Consider the following 19,361-nt stretch of genomic DNA (forward strand, 5'->3'; position numbering starts at 1 on the left):
TATTGTTTAAATATATGTAGGTCAACACTAAAACAAAACACATCTCCATTACACTCTCACACCAGTGCATTTTACATTCACTCCTGGAGATGCTTAACTCAAACTGTCACCCTTCATTCTTCACACACATCCACGTCACTGTAAACTCTGATAAGCAACCAGCGCAAAGTTAAAGGAGTTAAAGCCACACTGACATTGCTGGAATCTGCTCACGTTAAGTCTTATTTGATCATGGTGCAATATTTGAATAATGGTGTGTGTGTGTGTGTGTGTGTGTGTGTGTGTGTGTGTGTGTGTGTGTGACCCTAATACAAAGCTTTAAATGGCCAGCTTCCACCTGCCTGTAGTGTATCTCTCAGATCTGAATTAGATCTAGATATAATTTAGCTGGATTACCTTTAAACCTAAAATTAAATCCGCAGCTTTCAACATTTTCACAATAACAATAAATAAATAGGATTTATCGTACATTATCAGTGTGTCTGTGCCTGAGCCCCTGGTTTGCCTGAGTGTAGCAAACACTGATGGGAAGCAGGAAGGAAACAATGGATAGCCAAGCCAAACACGTGGCAGACGAGACTTGTTCAGAAACACAGTGAACAGCAAATTAATGTTTTCTTCAGGGCCTCTGGAGCCGAAGGGGAGGAGCGGGAGATTTCCTCCAATCTGATTACAATATGATATATATACGCAGGGTGATGCCAGGTGAATGGGGTCAATAATCCGAGGCAGTGTGTTTGGTGTTCAAAGGTGAATGCCGCTGAGCGTCACAATTTCCAATCTCAAATTAACAAGGTGCTTAAAGGGATGGTAAACTACAATGCGCAATTTTTCATCAAGATTTTTTTTTTTTTTACAGTGATTAATTGGGTGTAATTGGATCCTCTCATGAAGCTACTCCAGACCATAAAAGACATCAAGAAATTCCCAAGTTCTCTGGCATCTAAAGAAGATTTGGGACTTCACAAATTGTGTCCAATCCAATCCATAGTCCAATGACACGTGGATAAGAAATGTGCGCTTTTAACCATAGTGGCATACATTCATTTGGCCCAATCTTGTGGGACTGGCTCTAGATCACCCAAGGATGGGATCAATAAAGGGAATCAATGGGAGCAAAATGGCTTGTGACTAATGCAGCCCTCAGCAGAGAAACTAACCAACAGACCTACTATAAACTCTTGGCAAAAGAAACTAAATTCTACCAAGAGACTCCAGTGATTGAAAAAGCCAGTAACTGCAGTGCGTCTTTCCTGCTGAACGGAGGAAAAGCGGGATCTTAGCTTGAGCTGAGCAGCATTCGTGACGCAGGCACCCAAATCCACTCTGGAATGCACCTCATCAGTCCATACTGTGTGAGATATGGAGAAAAAGAGAAAAAGAGATGGTCAACCAAATGAAACAGAAGGTAATGTGGGATTAATATCTTTTCAGGCACTGTTTTTTTTTTTTTTTTTTTTTACACTTTATGCTTGAATTGGAACACTTCCCTCTGTTTCCAGCCTATAATATCTCTCAGGTAATTTTAGGCTGTCTGGAAAGACTGGAATTGTACAAAAGTCACTCACTTGTTCTTTCATTGGCAATGCTCAATGAAACCCCTGCCAACTTCCAGACGTTTGAGAATGGCTTCCTATGTTTCTCTCTAAGCATATCCAAATTGACAGCAGTGCAGACTTCAATAGTTCACTGCTGCAGATGGGGCTAGATTTCGATTTTCACAAAATACACCCTTTCCTTCAGGGAGCCACAGAAAGCAAAACTGAGAGGATTCAGGTTTTGGGATCTGGCTGCCAAGAACAGCCTTACGATGTCCAAAAAGTCTGGAATCGCAGCAATTAGTAACAGCACATATTTTGTTGGTGGAGGAGGCGGTGACTGTGATTCCACACTTTTTGGACACCCTGAAGACACAGAGCCATTACTGTCGTTAGTTGTGCCTACCTGCAGTGTATGAGGCCAGTAGCCTGTGGTCCTATGAGAAATGCCCAGCGTGGAAATGGCATGGCGAGCATACACCTCTGGCTTTGGTACCAGCCAGCCATGTGCTGCTGCTGCTGCTGGTGAGGATGATGATGATGCCGATGGTGGTCGTCCACTGGAAGCAACCTGAGAACAAGAATATACATACTATCAGCAACGATGAACTTGTAATGACTCATGCTCGGGGTATGGGATGTTACCCTATACCTGTTGCATAGATGATGGAGAAACTTGGAAATGATTTGCACCTTTTCATGTCTGCATGCTACTGACTTTTGTGCCAGTTTTGGAATAAAAAAGGATCCTTAGTTCTCAGTTTTGAGAAGATTTTCCCCTTCATTTGAGACAGTGTTGTCCTTGTATTCAGGCTTCGCTGAGTCTTTGGGCCTACACCTAATGTTGTTGCTTTTGCATGACCAGCAGTGCATATGGGTGCAATTCAATCTGTTAGTTAGTTGCAGATCAAAAGCAATATGCTCACTCATAATGCTTCATGCTAACCCTAACCAGTGTTAATTAATGGTTCTACTGATCTAATCCATACTGCTGTAGCTTTTAATGAGCTGCATTGGCATGTATTGAACATGATCTCTAATGATACCTGGAAAGGAATCAGACTTTGGACATAGATCCCCCTGCAGCCATACTCAAGGTGAAGAGCTCTGGAGAAGTGATCCAGGTAGCCCTGCAGGACAGGATAAGAAAGAGAGAAAGGCAAAGACATCGCTGTTATTATGGAAAAATATAAAACAGACACATGTAACACTCCCTCCAAAGAGAGGGGATGAAGCCTTGATGGTACACACCAGGCACCGGGACGTCCCATATCTATCATTAAATTGCAGTTCAGCTTTTGAAACTGGTTTATCCTGCTTGCTTATGCCTCCCACACTGTCTTCAGGTGATGAAGTTAAGATATAAATGGTAAACCAGTTTTATAAACTGCTCTGTGGATGTTTTCCTCACTTAGTAGAAGGTCTTCACTCATGTTTGATGAGGTATATGTGTTTGACCATAAGCAAGGCAGTTTTAAAGACTTTGTGTTTCTTAAAATTACAACACACTTATTTAAATCCTGTTGCTGTAAGTCACAAAGAGGATGTTGCTATTTATCTGTCCTTCCCAAGTATTACTTTGGCTCCCACCAAAGTTCTAGGTATGATAAAGCCACTTGGTTAAAGGACCATACCAGTGATTCTGAATGTTCAACACAAGAAGTCTGATCCAGCATCACTGTCTTGACTTTTAAATATATTTCAATAATTACATACAGAAAACACTGAATACTGATTATTGGTGTCCTTGATTACTAATAATTGATATCAGCCCTGAAAAATCTTTATCTGTTGATCTTTAATATGGACTGGCACATATCAGTCAGATGTGCGCCCTCATGTGTCTGTGTACGTGTGTGTGTGTGTGTGTGTGTGTGTGCAAGAAAGTGATTTTGTTAGGACTGGTCTCACAGTGGAGGCGGAGAGTGTCACTCTTCCAGGTAAGGGCTGGCAGCAGGCTCCTGATGATATATTGACCACAGCCCCTCTGCTGCGCTCCACCATCCCCGGCAGGACCAGCCTGGTCATCAGAGTGATGGCTGCCACGTTCCGGTTCACCAAATCCAACAGGTCTTGCTCAGAAACTTCAATCAGGCTCTGAGGGAAAGCCAAGGACTCGTCGACACAGTTCACCAAGAAGCCGACGTCTTTGCCCCTCAAGGCATCTTTGACGGGCTTGCCGGCCACTTGGCCCAGCGTGAAGTCGGCTTCGACAATAACAGTCTCCACCCCGTAGCTCTGGGACAGGGACAGGGCAGCGTCTCGGACAGCGGCATTGTCCTGGCTGACAAAGATAATGTTGATGCCCTGCCGGGCCAGCTCCTCAGCATAGGCTTTAGCGATAGCCTCTGACGCCCCTGACAGGAAACAAGGCCAGATTCATGACTCACACACAGGTCAACAAGCAATAAGGAAGCAGCGACTGAAAGCAGCTGCACAATAGCATCACTACGGCCTCCAAGTGACAGATTTAAGTTTGTAGTTAAAGGGATAGTTCAGCCATTTTGAAATATTTGATATTATTTCACCTTTCCCTTACTGTTATGTAAGACACTCTCATTGTTACTGAGTGATGGATACTGGCTGGATGTTTAGCTGCTCTTAAGCACATAACATACATAGTCAAAATCTCGATTTTAAGACTCAGACATTTTTTTTTTCATTGATTTAAAACGTAAACCCAAATTAATAAATTTAATTGATTTATCATCTCACCCTATTGGCAGGTGCCTGAAGGGTTAATGAAACATATGATAAAGAGGACCTGAAGAAAAGAGGGAGCTAGCCACAACATAACATGGCAGCTATATTTTAGCGGAGTGCTTTTGTTATTTTTGTTGTTATTGTTGTGCTTCAGTGTGTGTACATGTGTTCAATGAGAAAACAAATCCAGCAAACTCAACCAATCTGCTTCTGTGTCTGTGGCTGCTGCTGCTCTGGAGGGGAGTGATACAGGGAGTGCACAAGTTACCGGATCTTTCTGGATGTTGGAAACAGGAGAAACTGTTATAAACGGTACGTAGGGCAAAACTATTGTGCACACTCAGCAGTCACATTTTAGTAACTTCACAAGCAACACTTGTAAAGTTATGCTAAGCCTTCTTGAGAGGATTATGGTGGTTATTTTTCAGAATGTTAGCTGGGGGGGAGGTCCACCTCAGTGTCAGGAGGCTAACAGTTAGCATGTGGAGCATCCAGCCAGTATCCAGCACTCAGTAACAAAGAGAGGAAGATAGCAAATACCCAACTCAATGACTTCAATTAAGCTCACTGACCCCCATTTGACGTGGTTTTGTCCTATAAAGACCCTAACATGAAAAAATTATACTTGGGTTTTTGGTTATATTATTTAGTCATTTAAAAAATGAGCAAATTCACTCAATTTCTTTCTAAAACACGGGGAAAATGTGATGAGGAAAATTAGCAAGAAATGAGACAAACAATAGCAAGACATTAGTGAGGAGCTGCGAGAAATTCACCGATTAATTACCACGGTGAAAAAATTACTATAAAAGTATTAGAAAATTCAAAAGGTAAAGTTAGATATTACATTGTCATTTTCAGTAATCACATTACAGTTACTGTTGTAATAAAACTCTCACTGCTTCTGTTACTTGAACACACAGGACTTTTTGAAGGATATGATACTCATGTGGGGAGAGTGTGTGAGCTGGAGTGTCAGTCTCCTAGTTTAAGATCAGATTTTATTTATTATTTATTACTTTATATGCAATGGGAAAACACACATTCACTTTTACTTTTATGCCTTGCTTTTTAAGTAAGGCATCATATGAAGCCAGACGAGCTAAGCAATCTGTTGGTACCAAGCATGTCATGCCACGTTGACGGCAAGTGGGCTAAATATTACAATAAAATTTGGGTAAATTTTGGCAAGGGAAAAACTGTCACTTCCAGCTGGGTCCCTTGACCTCTGACCTCCAGACGTCTGAATGAAAACGGGTTCTCTGGGCAGCCACGACTCACCCCTTTGCAGACATGCCCACCTTCTGCTAATCCCATGCAGTTTGGGCCACAAACCCTGCCGTCCACATGTGTTCTTGTGGCCTGTTGTAAAATGGTGTGTATGTGCAGACTGGGGCCTAAACAGTCTTGGAGTCGCATCAGTTGGCTTTGACTGGAAAGCTGAGACTCTTGTGGATTCAACAAGGCACATTTGATTCATATGTGATGATGTTAGCCCCCATAGCTGCCATTTCATTGCAGTGAGACCATGACATGACATCACTGTATAAAATGACCAACAGTGACCTTTAGGATAATCACAGCCAAACAAACATCACATCCACAAACTAGAGGATAATTCAACAAACAAAAACCGCAATAAATCGTAATATCGAATCGCAATACATATTAAACCGGCACCCAAGTATCGTGATAGTATTGATTTGGCAGTGACATTGCTTGATTATTTTATTGTGTAGTATCAGTGCTGTGTAGAGCTTGCTGCAGGCCTTACCGTAGATGACAGCCCACTGGCCAAAGCGCTGGGCCAGTCTCCTGCTCGGCATCATCCTGGGCAGGAAGTGCACCCTGACCAAGGTGCAGCAGTCCCTGAGCAGCACGGCGGCTCTGCTGGCCGTGTACACAGCACCCACCAGCGCCAGGGTCTCAAAGTACGAATTACATGAGCGAGCGATCTCTGTGTACAGAAACTGGAAGCTGTCCACAGCCGCCATAGTCGACAACTACAGCTCCAATGGCTGTGTGGCTGATGTGAAGCCTGCTCGCTGAAGCTTGATTACTGGCTGTGAAATCAAACCTCCACGTTAGCTGGCGAGCAAAATGTTAAAGTTAAACATTATGTTGCGGTTACACTGTTGTTTTCTTCAGTAAGCGAAATAAATGTGAGATAAAGCTGAGGTGTCAGACGGCTCTGCAGGTGGAGAACCCGGAAGAACGACCAAAACAGAGAACCACGTGGGGAGGGCGCCAGAACTTCTGCGATGCTGCTTTCAGGGACATCGGTATTTGGTCATACCAATTCCTGAGCCAGTGTGACTTGTGACTTTTGGCTAAATACATTCTAGTGTTAGTCACTTTTGCATTTTGTCAGTTTTAGTCTAGTTTTACTCAACAAAAACTATAGCAGTTATAGTTTAATACATCAACGGTGTTTTTTATTTTTTTTTTTTTTTTAACAATTCTACTGAATGATTTGCCATTTTTCCTGTGTAATTTTCCTGTGTAATTTTCTCACAAAGCTAAGTCCTCAGACTTAGCTTTTGATTTTATACTTAGTGGGCTGTGTTAAAGACATGTTAAATAGATGCATTCAGGTAATGGTCAGCTACTGTTCGCTCCTTGTGTCTTCTGGTTAGATCTGTATTCTCCAGTGGCTTACACATTTGTGCCTCTTGCAGAATTAATAACTGGATCCATTCCACACTGAGCTCAGGAGCTGTGTTTTCACTCATCTGTTTCTGGCATTTTCATCTTGTTTTTATTTGATGACGAAAATATACTATATATCTACTGGCTCAATTGGGTCATTCATGTGAGACCAATATTTCCGACTGTACCGGAAGGCGCGCTGATATCTTAAACTCATCCCACAATGCACCGCAGTTAACGCTGGATGCAGGTTTCCATAGAGACAGGGCTGTCACAGAGGGGACCAGCAAAATGCTACCTGGATGAAAAGCGTATATTAAGCCCAAACACAAGGTATCGATTTAGAAATTAGCGCATATAATATCTGACTTATATATTTTTTCTAAACGCGTGTTTTCAGGGCTTCATTATGGCTGCGAATGTTAGCATATAGCATGTGTGTTACAGTGCAGCGTGTAGCTGCTAGCCAGAAGACAGGAGGAGGGGAAAGAGTTTGGCAGCGAAATGAAAGTGTAAAGCTCACTAAATACAGAAGGTATTAGAGTGTACAACTAAAAACCTCTTGTTGTACACTTAACGGGACATGTGGGAAATAACTTTACCGAGTGCTTTTTCATTAGCTGCCGCTTCCATCATAAATGGCAGCGTGTTGTCGTCAGTGTGGCTTTTAACTTGTTCACCGGCGGTTTTGCTGTAGAAGCGACACTTTGCGATACATCTACATTAGATGACGTTAGCCAACCTAGCTGGCATGGCAGACTGTGACAAAAACTACCACTAAGTTATTTATCAAACGCTAAACGCTAGTCAGGGGAAAATTAGCACCAGCCACCAGTCAAATGCTGGTCAGCCATGAAAGTGGCTGCTAGATTTCACACACAAAATCATAATTTCCCGTTGAGTGGCTGGTGAATTTGACCGTTTATCTGCTAGATTTGCTCATTTTAGAAAGTTGTCATAAAGAAGTGGTAAACATCATCTGGGAGCTGGGAGCCTGAAGATTGATTTGAGATGCAGCTCTGTGTGTCAAGTTATTATAGTCATACATCTGTAACAAACATTGTGTTTTGGTTAGGCCGCGCCTATTTATTTTTTAATTTATTTAGAGTGTATAAGGGTTAGAGTGTTGAGATAGGACCATATGATGGCCATTCCTATGACCCAATTATGTGTCATAAGTTGTTGCAGCAGTTTCTGTGTTGACACCATTTGTTACACAGATTTGGTGCAAAATTTAACCATTTTTGACCACTTGAAATTGATAAAAAATGGTTAAAAATTCCTCCAAAATACAACATTAGGACACAAGAGCTTGAGTAACACCATAGAAAAAATCATGCTGTGATTTGGTATCAAAAACTCTGGACATTCGGAGATTTCTTGGATGGCAAGCATTCTGTTGTGAAAATTGCTCAGGACCTCCCTTTTATTATAAATACCTAAAACCCATAAATACTCCGAATGCCCTTGGTCTCTGCACCATTTTATAAAGGGTGTAAATAACACATTTGAACTGCATACAGAAACCTGCATGGTCTGTGTGTTTGTGCATTGTGTGTCTTTATAGACATATGCTTGCTACAACATATTATGAGTGGTTTTCAGAGTGGGGTCCGGGGACACCCAGGGGTCCTTGAGGGGCTTTTAGGGGGTCCTCAGCCAAATGAGCAATAGTTTAATTTGACTGTAATTGCAATACATCTTTTTGGTTTTATCTCACCACAACTTGTCAGTATTCATCTATAACATGTAAACAATTTACCACTGAGAAACCTGTGCAAAGTCACTCAATTTCCCTCAAAAACAGGGGGAACAAGGGGACTAACAAATTACAAAATGTACCAGAAAATTAGTAAAAACGTACAAAAAGAAAAACAAAGCAAAACAAAAACCATTAAAATGATCAAAATAACATCTTAAAAATGCTAAGTAAAGTTATATTTACAACGATTAAAATAATATATTTAAAGGTCAGTTCAGCGATGCTGGATCACATTTCCTGGGTTTGAGTACAGATGTCTTTCACAAGCATTTAATGCTGAGCACAAACTATCTCTTGATGTAAGAGTCCTTATAGGGCAAAATCACATCAACTGGTGGTCTGCAGCTTATTGAAAGTCAACTTGAGGGTCCAGAACATGAAAAAGTTTGAAATCCCCTGTGCTAGATAACTGAATATGCTGTCTCCCTCCCCCCACCTCCAACTCTGCTATCAAGTGAAGCCTTTGAAATCATCTCTCCCCTTTCCAGGAGCCGCAGCAGAAATGTCTCAGTTCTCCCCTGAGGATGAGGTGGAGCTGCAGTCTCTGCTCAGGCAGCTCCTGACCAGCATCAAGGACAGGATCGCTGCTGCTCCATCCATCGAATCTGCTGAGGAGATCCTGCTGCACCTGGAGGAGACAGACAAGAACTTCCACAAGTACACCTAGCAGACAACACCCAACCCAAACAACACATAAAGAGAAAGCACACACAAATCAGGACCCATGGTCACTTTACACCAACTTCTTAACTTTTGTGCATTTCTAAAGTTAAGGACTTTTGTGTTGTCTACAAGTTGTGGGTTTGTAAAGTCTCTTGAAAGTATAAATGGCTATAAATAAACTTATACTTGTTTATAAAGGAATAAATCATCAGGTTAGTTGTGTTCAAGTTTTTATATATTTATAAATCAGTCCTATAATTTGGTTTTGCACAATTTGTGGTAGATTAGTGTAGTCTGCCAATGCAGTATTTTAGAAAGGGTCACTTCTATTTGAAGGCTGATCCTGAAAATCTTGAATGGAAACTTTTGTATATATTGACATTTATTTATTTATTTATTTATTGTGTTTAAATTTAACCAGTTCAAGGCAGAAAGTGTGAAAAATAAGTCTGAAAAAGTCTCCCTTGAAATGCAGTATAATAGTAATAATATCCAGTCATTCTTGCATGAATTCAGGTTATGTTAAGGGCTTCTCACTGACAGTTAAATGTGGTTTTGATCAGCTTTACCATAAATATGTTAAAAAAACTAAACTGCATTGTCATTGTTGTTTAGAAAATGCCACTATTTGCCAAAATATTGGTGTGAGCCATGCATCTTCTTCCCCAGTTATGAGTTCGTCAGGTACCTTCGGCAGTATGTGGAGAACTCTCTGGGCACAGTGGTGGAGGAGGAGACGGAGACCTTGGCCAGAGCAGATGGGCAACCCGCTATCGGTCCGGGTCAGGACACCCTGATCCACGCCATCACCCGCAGGACCAGAGAGTCAGCTGAGTGAGTATTGCTCAGCAAATAATGGCCCTCAAGTGCTCAGAAGACCAAAAAATAAACAAACTGTATTTATAATGATTAAAAGTTAATGTAACCCCTACTCCACAAAAGCTGAGCAGACATGCTAAAATACTTATAGATTGTGGTTGTGAATTACCTGCTTACCAAAAAAAACAAAACAAAAACAACAACAACAACAACAGCTGATGTGTTCACTGGAGGAAGGGGAACAGGTTAGAGAAACTTCTGTGCACTTTCTCCTACAAAAGCCACAGCTTAAAGTGCTTTAAAGGATGTTGTAAAAATAATGTCTTTACTTACTTCCTTTAGTTCTGTCTGGACTATAAATCCAGTCTGAGTGTATGTGGCCCTAATTATCTCTATCCATCATGTGCCAAGAAGTAAAACTATTTGTCTCTCTGTTTCCTTATTTCTCTGCAATCCTCCATAGCTGCTCAGAAGTAAGAGCCTAGTACTTGTATTCAAGCCAAGAAATGACTGTTTGGTCAGCTTTCTGTGGTATACAGTCCTCCCATTTTAGCAGTTTACTCTTGTGAATGTAAATTTTATAAATTTTAGTATCCCTTGAGTTTCAAGATATTGACAGTTGTGAGAATTTTCAGAATAATTTTATAGGTTTTCCCTATTCCTTATATTACTTGCAGAGGTGTCAGCACACTTTAATGCTGACTTGCTACCAGGAAAAAATGCAATGGAACAGCCTTTCACATTAGAATGCACTGTTAATGCTACACAACTTTATCTTTAACATAATATTAATCAATCAATCAATCAATCAATCTTTATTTGTAGAGCACTTTTCATACATGACATGTAGCACAAAGTGCTTTACATGTTAAAAACACCCCCCGCCCCCCTCCCCACCCCAACCTCTAAACCCCCACCCCACGATTCTCTCTTATATACACACATAGATACACACACACACACACACTCGCACACACACAGACACACACACATACACACACACACACACACACACACATATAATGTTTGTTTGGCTGAGTACAGAGGAACCAGGTCAGGAAGCGCTGCCATCTGCGCTGGGGGCTGCCCACGGCCCAGGCCAGGACGCCACAGCTCAGGGGCCCACCAAACCACAGGTAGGCAGAGGACCCATGGCACTGCAGCGGGGCACCGCCACAGAGCCACAGAGCACCCACCCACCCCAGCCGGTGTGCCCCACGAGAAGAGACATCCCAGCCCCAGCCGAGGACAGCCCCCAGCGCAGAGGGCCCCCACTGAGGAAACACTGGATATATGGGATAAAAGTATGAAAACATATAAAATAAGAATATAAAAAAGTATATAGAGAAATAAAAACATATAAAGTAAAAATATATAAGAGCATCAATAAAAGCTAAAATAAGCATGTATAAACATATAAGAACATTTAGGTAAGAGCCAAAACAAAAGGTATAGGGTATAAAATAAACATTAAATAAATAAAAGTCAGGTTAAAAGAAAGAGCATATTAAGAGCATGGGTTAAAAGCCAAATTAAAGAGGTGGGTCTTGAGCCTATTTTTAAAAATATCAACGTTCTCTGCGGCCCTCAGGTCCTCCGGCAGGCTGTTCCACAATCGGGGGCCATAAAACTGGAAAGATGCCTCACCGTGTGTTCGTGTTTTAACTCTGGGAATACATAACAGGCCGGTGTCGGAGGACCTGAGGGTCCGCGAGGGTTCATAACGTAAAAGCAATTCAGAAAGATAAGAAGGCCCAAGACCCCTAAGACATTTAAAAACTATTAAGAGAACCTTAAAATCGATCCTGAAACATACAGGGAGCCAATGCAGTGATTCTAAAACCGGTGTAATATGCGCCTGCCTTCTGGTCCTCGTCAGCACACGTGCAGCTGAGTTCTGTAGAAGTTGTAAATTTGTGATGTTTCTTTTAGGAAGACCAGAAAGCAGGGCATTGCAATAGTCAATACGACTGGAGATAAAAGCATGCATCAGCATCTCTGTATTTGCCCGAGAGAGAAACGGGCGGACTCTGGCTATGTTCTTTAAATGATAAAATCCTGTTTTTGTAACATTTTTAATGTGTGGAATAAAATTGAGCTCAGAGTCAAAAATGACACCCAGATTTTTTACATGATTGGATGGATTTAAAGACAGTGTTTGTAGTTTTGGTAAAAGTTTCACTCTCTGGGCCTCAGGACCGATGATTAAAACTTCAGTTTTGTCCTGGTTGAGCTGCAGGAAATTTTCTGCCATCCAGGATTTGATGTCTAAAATACAGTTAAAAAGGGCATCCAGTGGCCCTGTGTCATCAGGAGACATGGAAATATACAGCTGTGTGTCATCAGCATAGCTGTGGAAATTGATCCCATGTCTCCTGATGACACTGCCAAGTGGGAGCATATATAAATTAAAAAGAATAGGGCCTAAAATTGATCCTTGGGGCACACCACATTTTATCTCATGTATTCTTGAGGAGCACGTATCCAAGCTTACCAGGAATTTTCTTGCTGTGAGATAGGAAGTGAACCACTTAAAAACAGTGCCAGAGAGGCCGACCAGGTGTCTGAGTCTATTTAAAAGAATAGTGTGATCTACTGTATCGAAAGCAGCGCTTAGATCCAGTAGCACAAGGACTGAAAGCTTGTGTGTGTCCAAATTGCACCTGAGGTCATTAACAATTTTTAACAGTGCAGTCTCTGTACTGTGATTCATCCTAAAACCAGACTGAAACTTCTCAAAGATTGAGTGATTAATTAAAAAATCATTCAGCTGAATAAAAACAATTTTTTCTAAAATTTTACTTAAAAATGGTAAGTTGGATACTGGTCTGTAATTATTAAGAATGCTGGGATCCAAATTGTTCTTCTTCAGAAGAGGCCTCACTACAGCTGTTTTAAAAGCTGCAGGGAAGACGCCTGTCTGAAGAGAACAATTGACAATGTTTAAAAGCTCAACTTCAAAGAATCCATAAAATGTTTTAAAAAGTGATGTTGGGATCGGGTCTAAAAGGCAGGTTGTTGGTTTGACTTGGGAACTTACTCTACCAAGCATGTCAGCATCAACCAGGACAAAACTGTCCAGTGTTTCCTCAGGGTAAAACAGACATTCAACTGAATTAAAATTAGTATTTTGGTTACCTAAAATTGTGGATCTGATTAAATCAATAATACCTGTATATGTATAGCACCTTCCATACACAGAATATAGCAGACAATACAATAAAAAACATAACAGTACAGTAAAAGTAAGTAAACTAAGTTACAAAGAATACAAAAGTGTAAAAAACTACAAACACTACAGCAATGACAACAAAACAATAGTTAAATTAAAATACAGTAAAACAAATAGTAAGAAGCATTGTGAAAAGGTGCACATTAACAGCTAGCCAAATGCTACGTGAAATGAATGTTTTAAGTTTTCTTTGGAAAAGTTCCTCAGTGAGTTACATGAAAAAGTTATGACAGTGGCTTTTAGTGAAGTGTCTAAAAACCTCAAACCTCAAAATCGCCACAGGAGGCGCTCAACTTAATTAATAGCACCTGTGGCAGGAGGTACACTTTTCACTTGGACTTTTCAGTGTCACAAAGAATGTATCTAAGTAAAACCATGAGAAAAACGTATAAAAAAACTATTTATGCTTCTTTTGAGGGTTTGTGGTGTTGACGGCGTGCAGCGTATGTACAGTCTCTGCAGGCGTCAGTCAGTTTATGGTTTTGCGTTGCCATAGTGATGCAGTACTGTTCATGTCTGGCATTTGTTTCAGCGATCCAGCCAATCATTGCAAAGCGGCCTCAATGACACTGTCCACCAAAAAAAGACCAAAAAGACCTTTCTCGGACCCTGCCCACACAGTCACACATGCTGCAGTTACGTAATATCACCACTGATGCTTGGTAGACCGCACACACCACGAGATACATGGATTAGCTGTAGCGGTATATCAAATTGTAGATCAACACAACATGATTTCAGATAGTGTTCAGTGTGAAAACATTTCATCAAATATAAACATTAGAGAAAGGGAGACGGTTCAACCTCCTTATAAAGTCCAATTGGGGAGAGTCTCAAGCCTGAAAATCCACGTTTCCCTCCTGAGCAGTTGTTGGTTTATACCCCCACCTTTTTGGCCCAGCCTCATGTTCAAGTTGAAATGGCTTGCTACTGGTGATTCTAGTGTGTTCCTCCTTAAGGTGTTCATTTGAAATGTTTATTGAGCTTGCCTCCCTAATATCTTTAGGGAGGGTGTTCGGAGCTTAGATGAAAGAAGCTGCATCCCCAGTTTTCTTATGCCGTTGCTTCAGAACCTTTAACAGTCATGCAGTGTATGATCAAAGTGAGCATGGAGACTCATAACAAAGCAGAAAAAAAGCAATGTAGTCTGGTTGTCAATCATTAAGAGCTTTAAAAACAAGTAAAAGGACCATAAAATCAAATTTAAAAGGAACAGGAAGCCAGTGTAGTTCAGCCAAATGCAGTAATGCACTCTCTTTTGTCAAGACCTGTAAAACATGCATTGCAATAATCCAACCCTCTTGAGATAACAGTATGAATTAGCTTTTATGCATCGTACTGATTACAAAAAGGCTGGACTTTAACAATATTTGCAAGATGATAAAAAGCTGATTTTGTGACTTTGTTTATGTGTGGCTTAAAACAAGGATCAGAGTCTAAAATATCCCCTAAGCTTGGTACTTTTAGTGTGAAGAAATGGGCCATAGAGCAAAGAGTCACAGCTCTTTTCGACATGTCTATAAAATTAATTTTTCGCCATCACCCAACCTTAAACATATAAAACACTTGTATAGTAACTGGTTTAACAGCTAGCTAACTAGCTAATGCTGCCAAACTAGCTGACTTAACATCAGCTGTTGAATAGGAAACAGTGTTTATGTAAGGAAAAGAAATTATTTGGAGTGTGGATGTTTGTAGGTGAAATTTCACTCAGACACACTTCACTTTCTGTGGAGTGGGTGTGGCAAAAGGCCTGAAAGTAGTTCTACTACTAATACAATGATATCCCCTTTCTTTCTGTCACAGATACAAGCAGATGATGCAGACCCTGAAGAACACCATGATTGTCGTGGTGGAGTCTTTGATCAACAGATTTGAGGAGGACCAGATGAGGAAGGAGGAGACAGACCAGGAGAAGCAGCACGGCCAGTCCAACAGCCACTACACTGACAACTGCTCTGACAGCGACTCCTCATTCAACCAGGTGAGTGAATGGAACAGCAGGTCATATGCAGATGCTTAAAAGGATACTTCACCCGCTCTGAAAAATTGATGTTATTTCACTTCCTCCCCTTTATTATGTAGGACAGTAGTGGTGCTATCTTCCTGTCATTGTTACTGAGTGCTGGATACTGGCAGGGTGCTCCAAAAACTGTTAGCCTCCTGCCATTGAGGTGGACTTCCCCCTGACAAACATTCTTAAAAATAATCATCTTAATCAACTCAAAGAAAGTTTATGATCACTTACTCCAGCAATAAAAAATAAGACATGAGAGTGTCGGATGGAAGAAAACAAGGCTCCAAATCCACTATGACCTATACAAAGAGAAATAACATTCTTACAAATTGGAAACAAATAAAGTCAGGTATTTCTTTTCCAAACTCTCTGTGCTACTGGTGGTAAACTGTCAACCCCCCCAGTTCAATTATCCCCTGAATTTCTCCTTGTTAACAAATGCAATGAGTTTGCAATGATTTTCAATAATAAAATTAGCAACATTTGATTGGTCATCAGCTGAGCTTCATCGAACAACAAAGCTAAACTAATAAGATAAACCAATAATAATCTCTGATGATTATTGGTTTATCTCATTTGTCTCAATTCAGTGACATTAACAATGAAACACTTGAAGAAAAAAATATAACATCTTAAACTGTCTACATGCCAATTAGATTCTGTCCCCTTCTGCCTCTTAATGGGTAATCTCTGCTGCTTCGCCTCAGAACTACTGCTGGTAAACTGCTCCCCCCTACAGTCATTAAGCCCCTTGTAAAAAAGAAAAACCTTGACCCATTCCTACTAAATAATTACCAACCGATTTCCAATCTTCCCTTCATTAGTAAGATCCTCAAGAGAGTTGTTTTTAATCAGCTTGAAAACTTTCTAAACCTCATTTGACACTTTTGAGTCAGGGTTTCGATCTCAGCACAGAGACTGCACTTGTCCAGGTTTTGAACAATATTTTTTAAATATTGACTCTGGTAAAATCTAATTTCTTGTTTTGCTGGACTTCAATGCAACATTTGATAGTGATATTATTTGATACTATCATCAAATACTTCACAGCCACTTCACAGCCATTAGCAATTACGAATCCAAGCAGACCACTCTGACTTGTGGTATCTCCTAAGGCTTTAGTCTTGGCCCTCTTTTGTTCAGCTTCTGCTCCCTTTGAGTTAAATCCTTCAAAGGAACCAAGTGTCATGTCACAGCTATGCAGATGACACACAAATCTACCTGGTGCTCTCGCTGGAAGACTACAGCCCTGTTGACTGCTTGCATCACTGCACTGAGCATCTTAACAGCTGGATTTGTCAACATTTTCCTCCAGTGAAATAAAGACAAAACTGAAATTGAAATTTGTGAACAAAGAAGCAAGACAGAAAGTTGTCTCCCACCTTGACTCCCAAGGTTTAAAAACAACTACACATATCAGATGAAGTTTTGGTGGACTAGCTAACTCAGATCTCAACTTCAATAATCATTTTAAAAATAATTAAAGCTGCTTTTTATCATCTCAAAAACTTGGCCAGTTCGCTTATGTCAAGTAAGCAGTTTGCTTATGTGTAAGAGTCTAAGAGTCAGTTTGCTTGTGTCTAAACCATACTTAAAAACTGGAATTTATGGTTTTGTTTCAAGTCGGGTCAGTCTTTAATCTTTTATTCCTGTTTTCATTCATTTCTTTTAATCTGTTTTATTGTAAAACACTTTGAATTGCATTCTATTGTATGAAGATGTACTACATAAATAAACTTGATTTGATTGATTGATTGATTGATTGATTGATTGATCGACTTATGCTGCAAAGGTTGTATCTGCACCAATCTGTGGATAAGTATTCAGCACTGCTGTTGTTGTCTTTTGACAGCCTGTTTTTTTCCATGCTCTGGTGTTGATTTATGGTGGACTGTGAGAAGTGCTGTCCATCCAGTGACCTCGAGATGCAGTATTTGGCACATCACTATCACACAATATAAATCTTTATTGTATCTTACCTGACCTGATCTGACCTGTTGCATCGTCATTTTCCTTTCCAGAGTTATGCATTCCTCAAACAGGAGCAGCTGCAAGCCTTGGCTGAAAAACTTGACTCCAGCAGACCCAAAGAGGTACAAATGCTCACAAGCCAGTTATTGTTTTGTTGCATAATTTCTGACTGCACTGGATTCATATGTAGTCCTGTGCACATGATGTTAAGGTAATCACCTGTATAGTTCAGGTGAGGTGATGTCACTGTTGTGTGTACTACAGGGTATAAAATTAACACCACCAACTCACAAAATGTGGGTAAAAATTTACTTGGCAGATGAATTAAGTTCTGCAAAAGCTATAAAGATCACAGCATCTGTTTGAACTAGGCTCAAACCATAGTCATCAGGAGGATATAATGTAGAAAATATGTTTTCGCCCTATGCTGTCTGTTTGTTTGTTAGGAGATCTCAAACATTTCTGAGTGGATTTGCACAAAACTTTATGGAACGGCTAGTCGTGAGCAAGGAAAGACCTGACTTACTGTTCATGCTGATTGGTCAAAAAGTGTTGTGGTGATAAGCATAGCCTCTCACAACAAGGTTCATTTACATAACACTGCAAGATTTTGTGGAAAGGTTGGCCATGAGCCACAGAAGAGCAGATTAATTTCTCATGACGACTGAGCAAAATGGGGTGTGACAGTCATGGCCTATCACAAAAAGGTGTACAGCTTGCTAACAGATTCATGTAACATGGCAAAACCTTGTGGAAACCTTGGACATGGGGCAAAGAAGAGCTGATAAATTTTGTCGCTGACTGGCTAAAAGAGAGTGTGGTGTTGGGTGTGGCTTATCACAAAAACATGTGTAACTCCTGCATTATAAATACTCCCTAAATCAACCACACACACATAGCTGTTTAATGTTTGAATTTATTAAACAAAAACATTGCCTTCAATGAAATGCATGAAAACTAAGAATTGACAAAAATTTTATTTGGTCAACCATGTGATGTGGAAAAGGCATATCTTGAGAATTGCATAGCGTTGGAGGGGGTATGCTCTCTACTGAGGGACATTTTTCTAGTTTACAAACATTGTAATGTAAGCCAGGTTTTTAAAAGAAAATATTAAAGGTAGTTTGTTGTCTTTAGTCAATAAATTTAGAACTGAAAGTTGCTCAGCAGTTTCCAATCCTGTATTTTAGACTGGGCTTTGGGGCAGCATTTCAACAAAACCCATGTAACACTGGTTTGGTTGGTAACTTTTGAAATTCATCAGCCATTTTTGCTGGTGATACAAAAAAGCTCATTTCAAACCCTGGGTGTTTAGGTGCGTCAGGAGGCACTGCAGGCCCTGTGCTGTGCTCCCCCATCCGATGTGCTGAGCAGTGAGAGCTGGAGCAGCTTGCGCAGGAATCTGTCTGCAGCTCTGGCTGAACCTGACCCTGAACTCAGCGTGAGTCCCACAAAGCTTCACCTCACTTGTGAGTTTTAGTTTGATCTGCAGTGAAACAGTGTCTGCAAAACATCCTGTGTAAACAACATTTTGGTATAACCTAGAAGGATTTGGATGGGCATCACCCTTCAGAATTGAGGGGCTGGTGCCACCGAGCTATCAGTAACATTTCATGGCCATGTGGGCTAGTTGGAATATCTATTTATGTCTCATTCTCTTGACTTTTTGAATTTTTCCATCTGCCTTTCATTCCTTGTACCATTTGTGATCTGAAAGTGAGCTTTAGCTCTGTTTGGGCCCCAAAGTGAACTCCTTGTGTGCTGCAAAGCAATCCAGCAGATTTGTGTGTGTGTACTGCTCCCTCATGCTTTCTCTATGTCCCTCACCTCCTTCAGGATAAGGTTCTACAGTTCTTTGCCAAAACCCTCTCCTCCTCTCCACTGAATGTGACACGGGAGATTTACACCAGTTTGGGTAGGCTCGTCTACTACATTCAGCTGCATTGCCATGCATCTTCATTTAGAAAATGCTATATCAAAGGCCTTTTTTATTATTAACAATTGCAT

General features: G+C 40.7%; 2 protein-coding genes across 2 annotated transcripts in view; one reads left to right on the forward strand and one right to left on the reverse strand.

The window, feature by feature from the left end:
- Nucleotides 1-786: 786 nt before the first annotated feature.
- hsdl1 (hydroxysteroid dehydrogenase like 1) lies at nucleotides 787-6,484 on the reverse strand. Its single transcript, XM_030047636.1, has 5 exons — nucleotides 6,016-6,484; nucleotides 3,450-3,895; nucleotides 2,585-2,668; nucleotides 1,945-2,109; nucleotides 787-1,351 (listed from the first exon to the last, which is right to left on the reverse strand). The coding sequence occupies exons 1-5, from the start codon at nucleotides 6,233-6,235 to the stop codon at nucleotides 1,280-1,282; spliced, it is 987 nt and encodes a 328-aa protein (XP_029903496.1). The 5' UTR covers nucleotides 6,236-6,484; the 3' UTR covers nucleotides 787-1,279.
- Nucleotides 6,485-7,135: 651 nt separating this feature from the next.
- Nucleotides 7,136-19,361, forward strand: part of tbc1d32 (TBC1 domain family, member 32) — a 108,858-nt gene continuing 96,632 nt past the window's right edge. The window contains exons 1-7 of the mRNA XM_030047443.1: nucleotides 7,136-7,223; nucleotides 9,141-9,309; nucleotides 9,985-10,149; nucleotides 15,173-15,350; nucleotides 17,405-17,476; nucleotides 18,670-18,795; nucleotides 19,191-19,269. Coding sequence (XP_029903303.1) covers nucleotides 9,155-9,309; nucleotides 9,985-10,149; nucleotides 15,173-15,350; nucleotides 17,405-17,476; nucleotides 18,670-18,795; nucleotides 19,191-19,269 — 775 coding nt within the window. The 5' untranslated portion in view covers nucleotides 7,136-7,223; nucleotides 9,141-9,154. The remainder of the gene's footprint in view (nucleotides 7,224-9,140; nucleotides 9,310-9,984; nucleotides 10,150-15,172; nucleotides 15,351-17,404; nucleotides 17,477-18,669; nucleotides 18,796-19,190; nucleotides 19,270-19,361) is intronic.

This window comes from Myripristis murdjan, chromosome 24 (assembly GCF_902150065.1).
Source record: "Myripristis murdjan chromosome 24, fMyrMur1.1, whole genome shotgun sequence".
Taxonomy (NCBI): domain Eukaryota; kingdom Metazoa; phylum Chordata; class Actinopteri; order Holocentriformes; family Holocentridae; genus Myripristis; species Myripristis murdjan.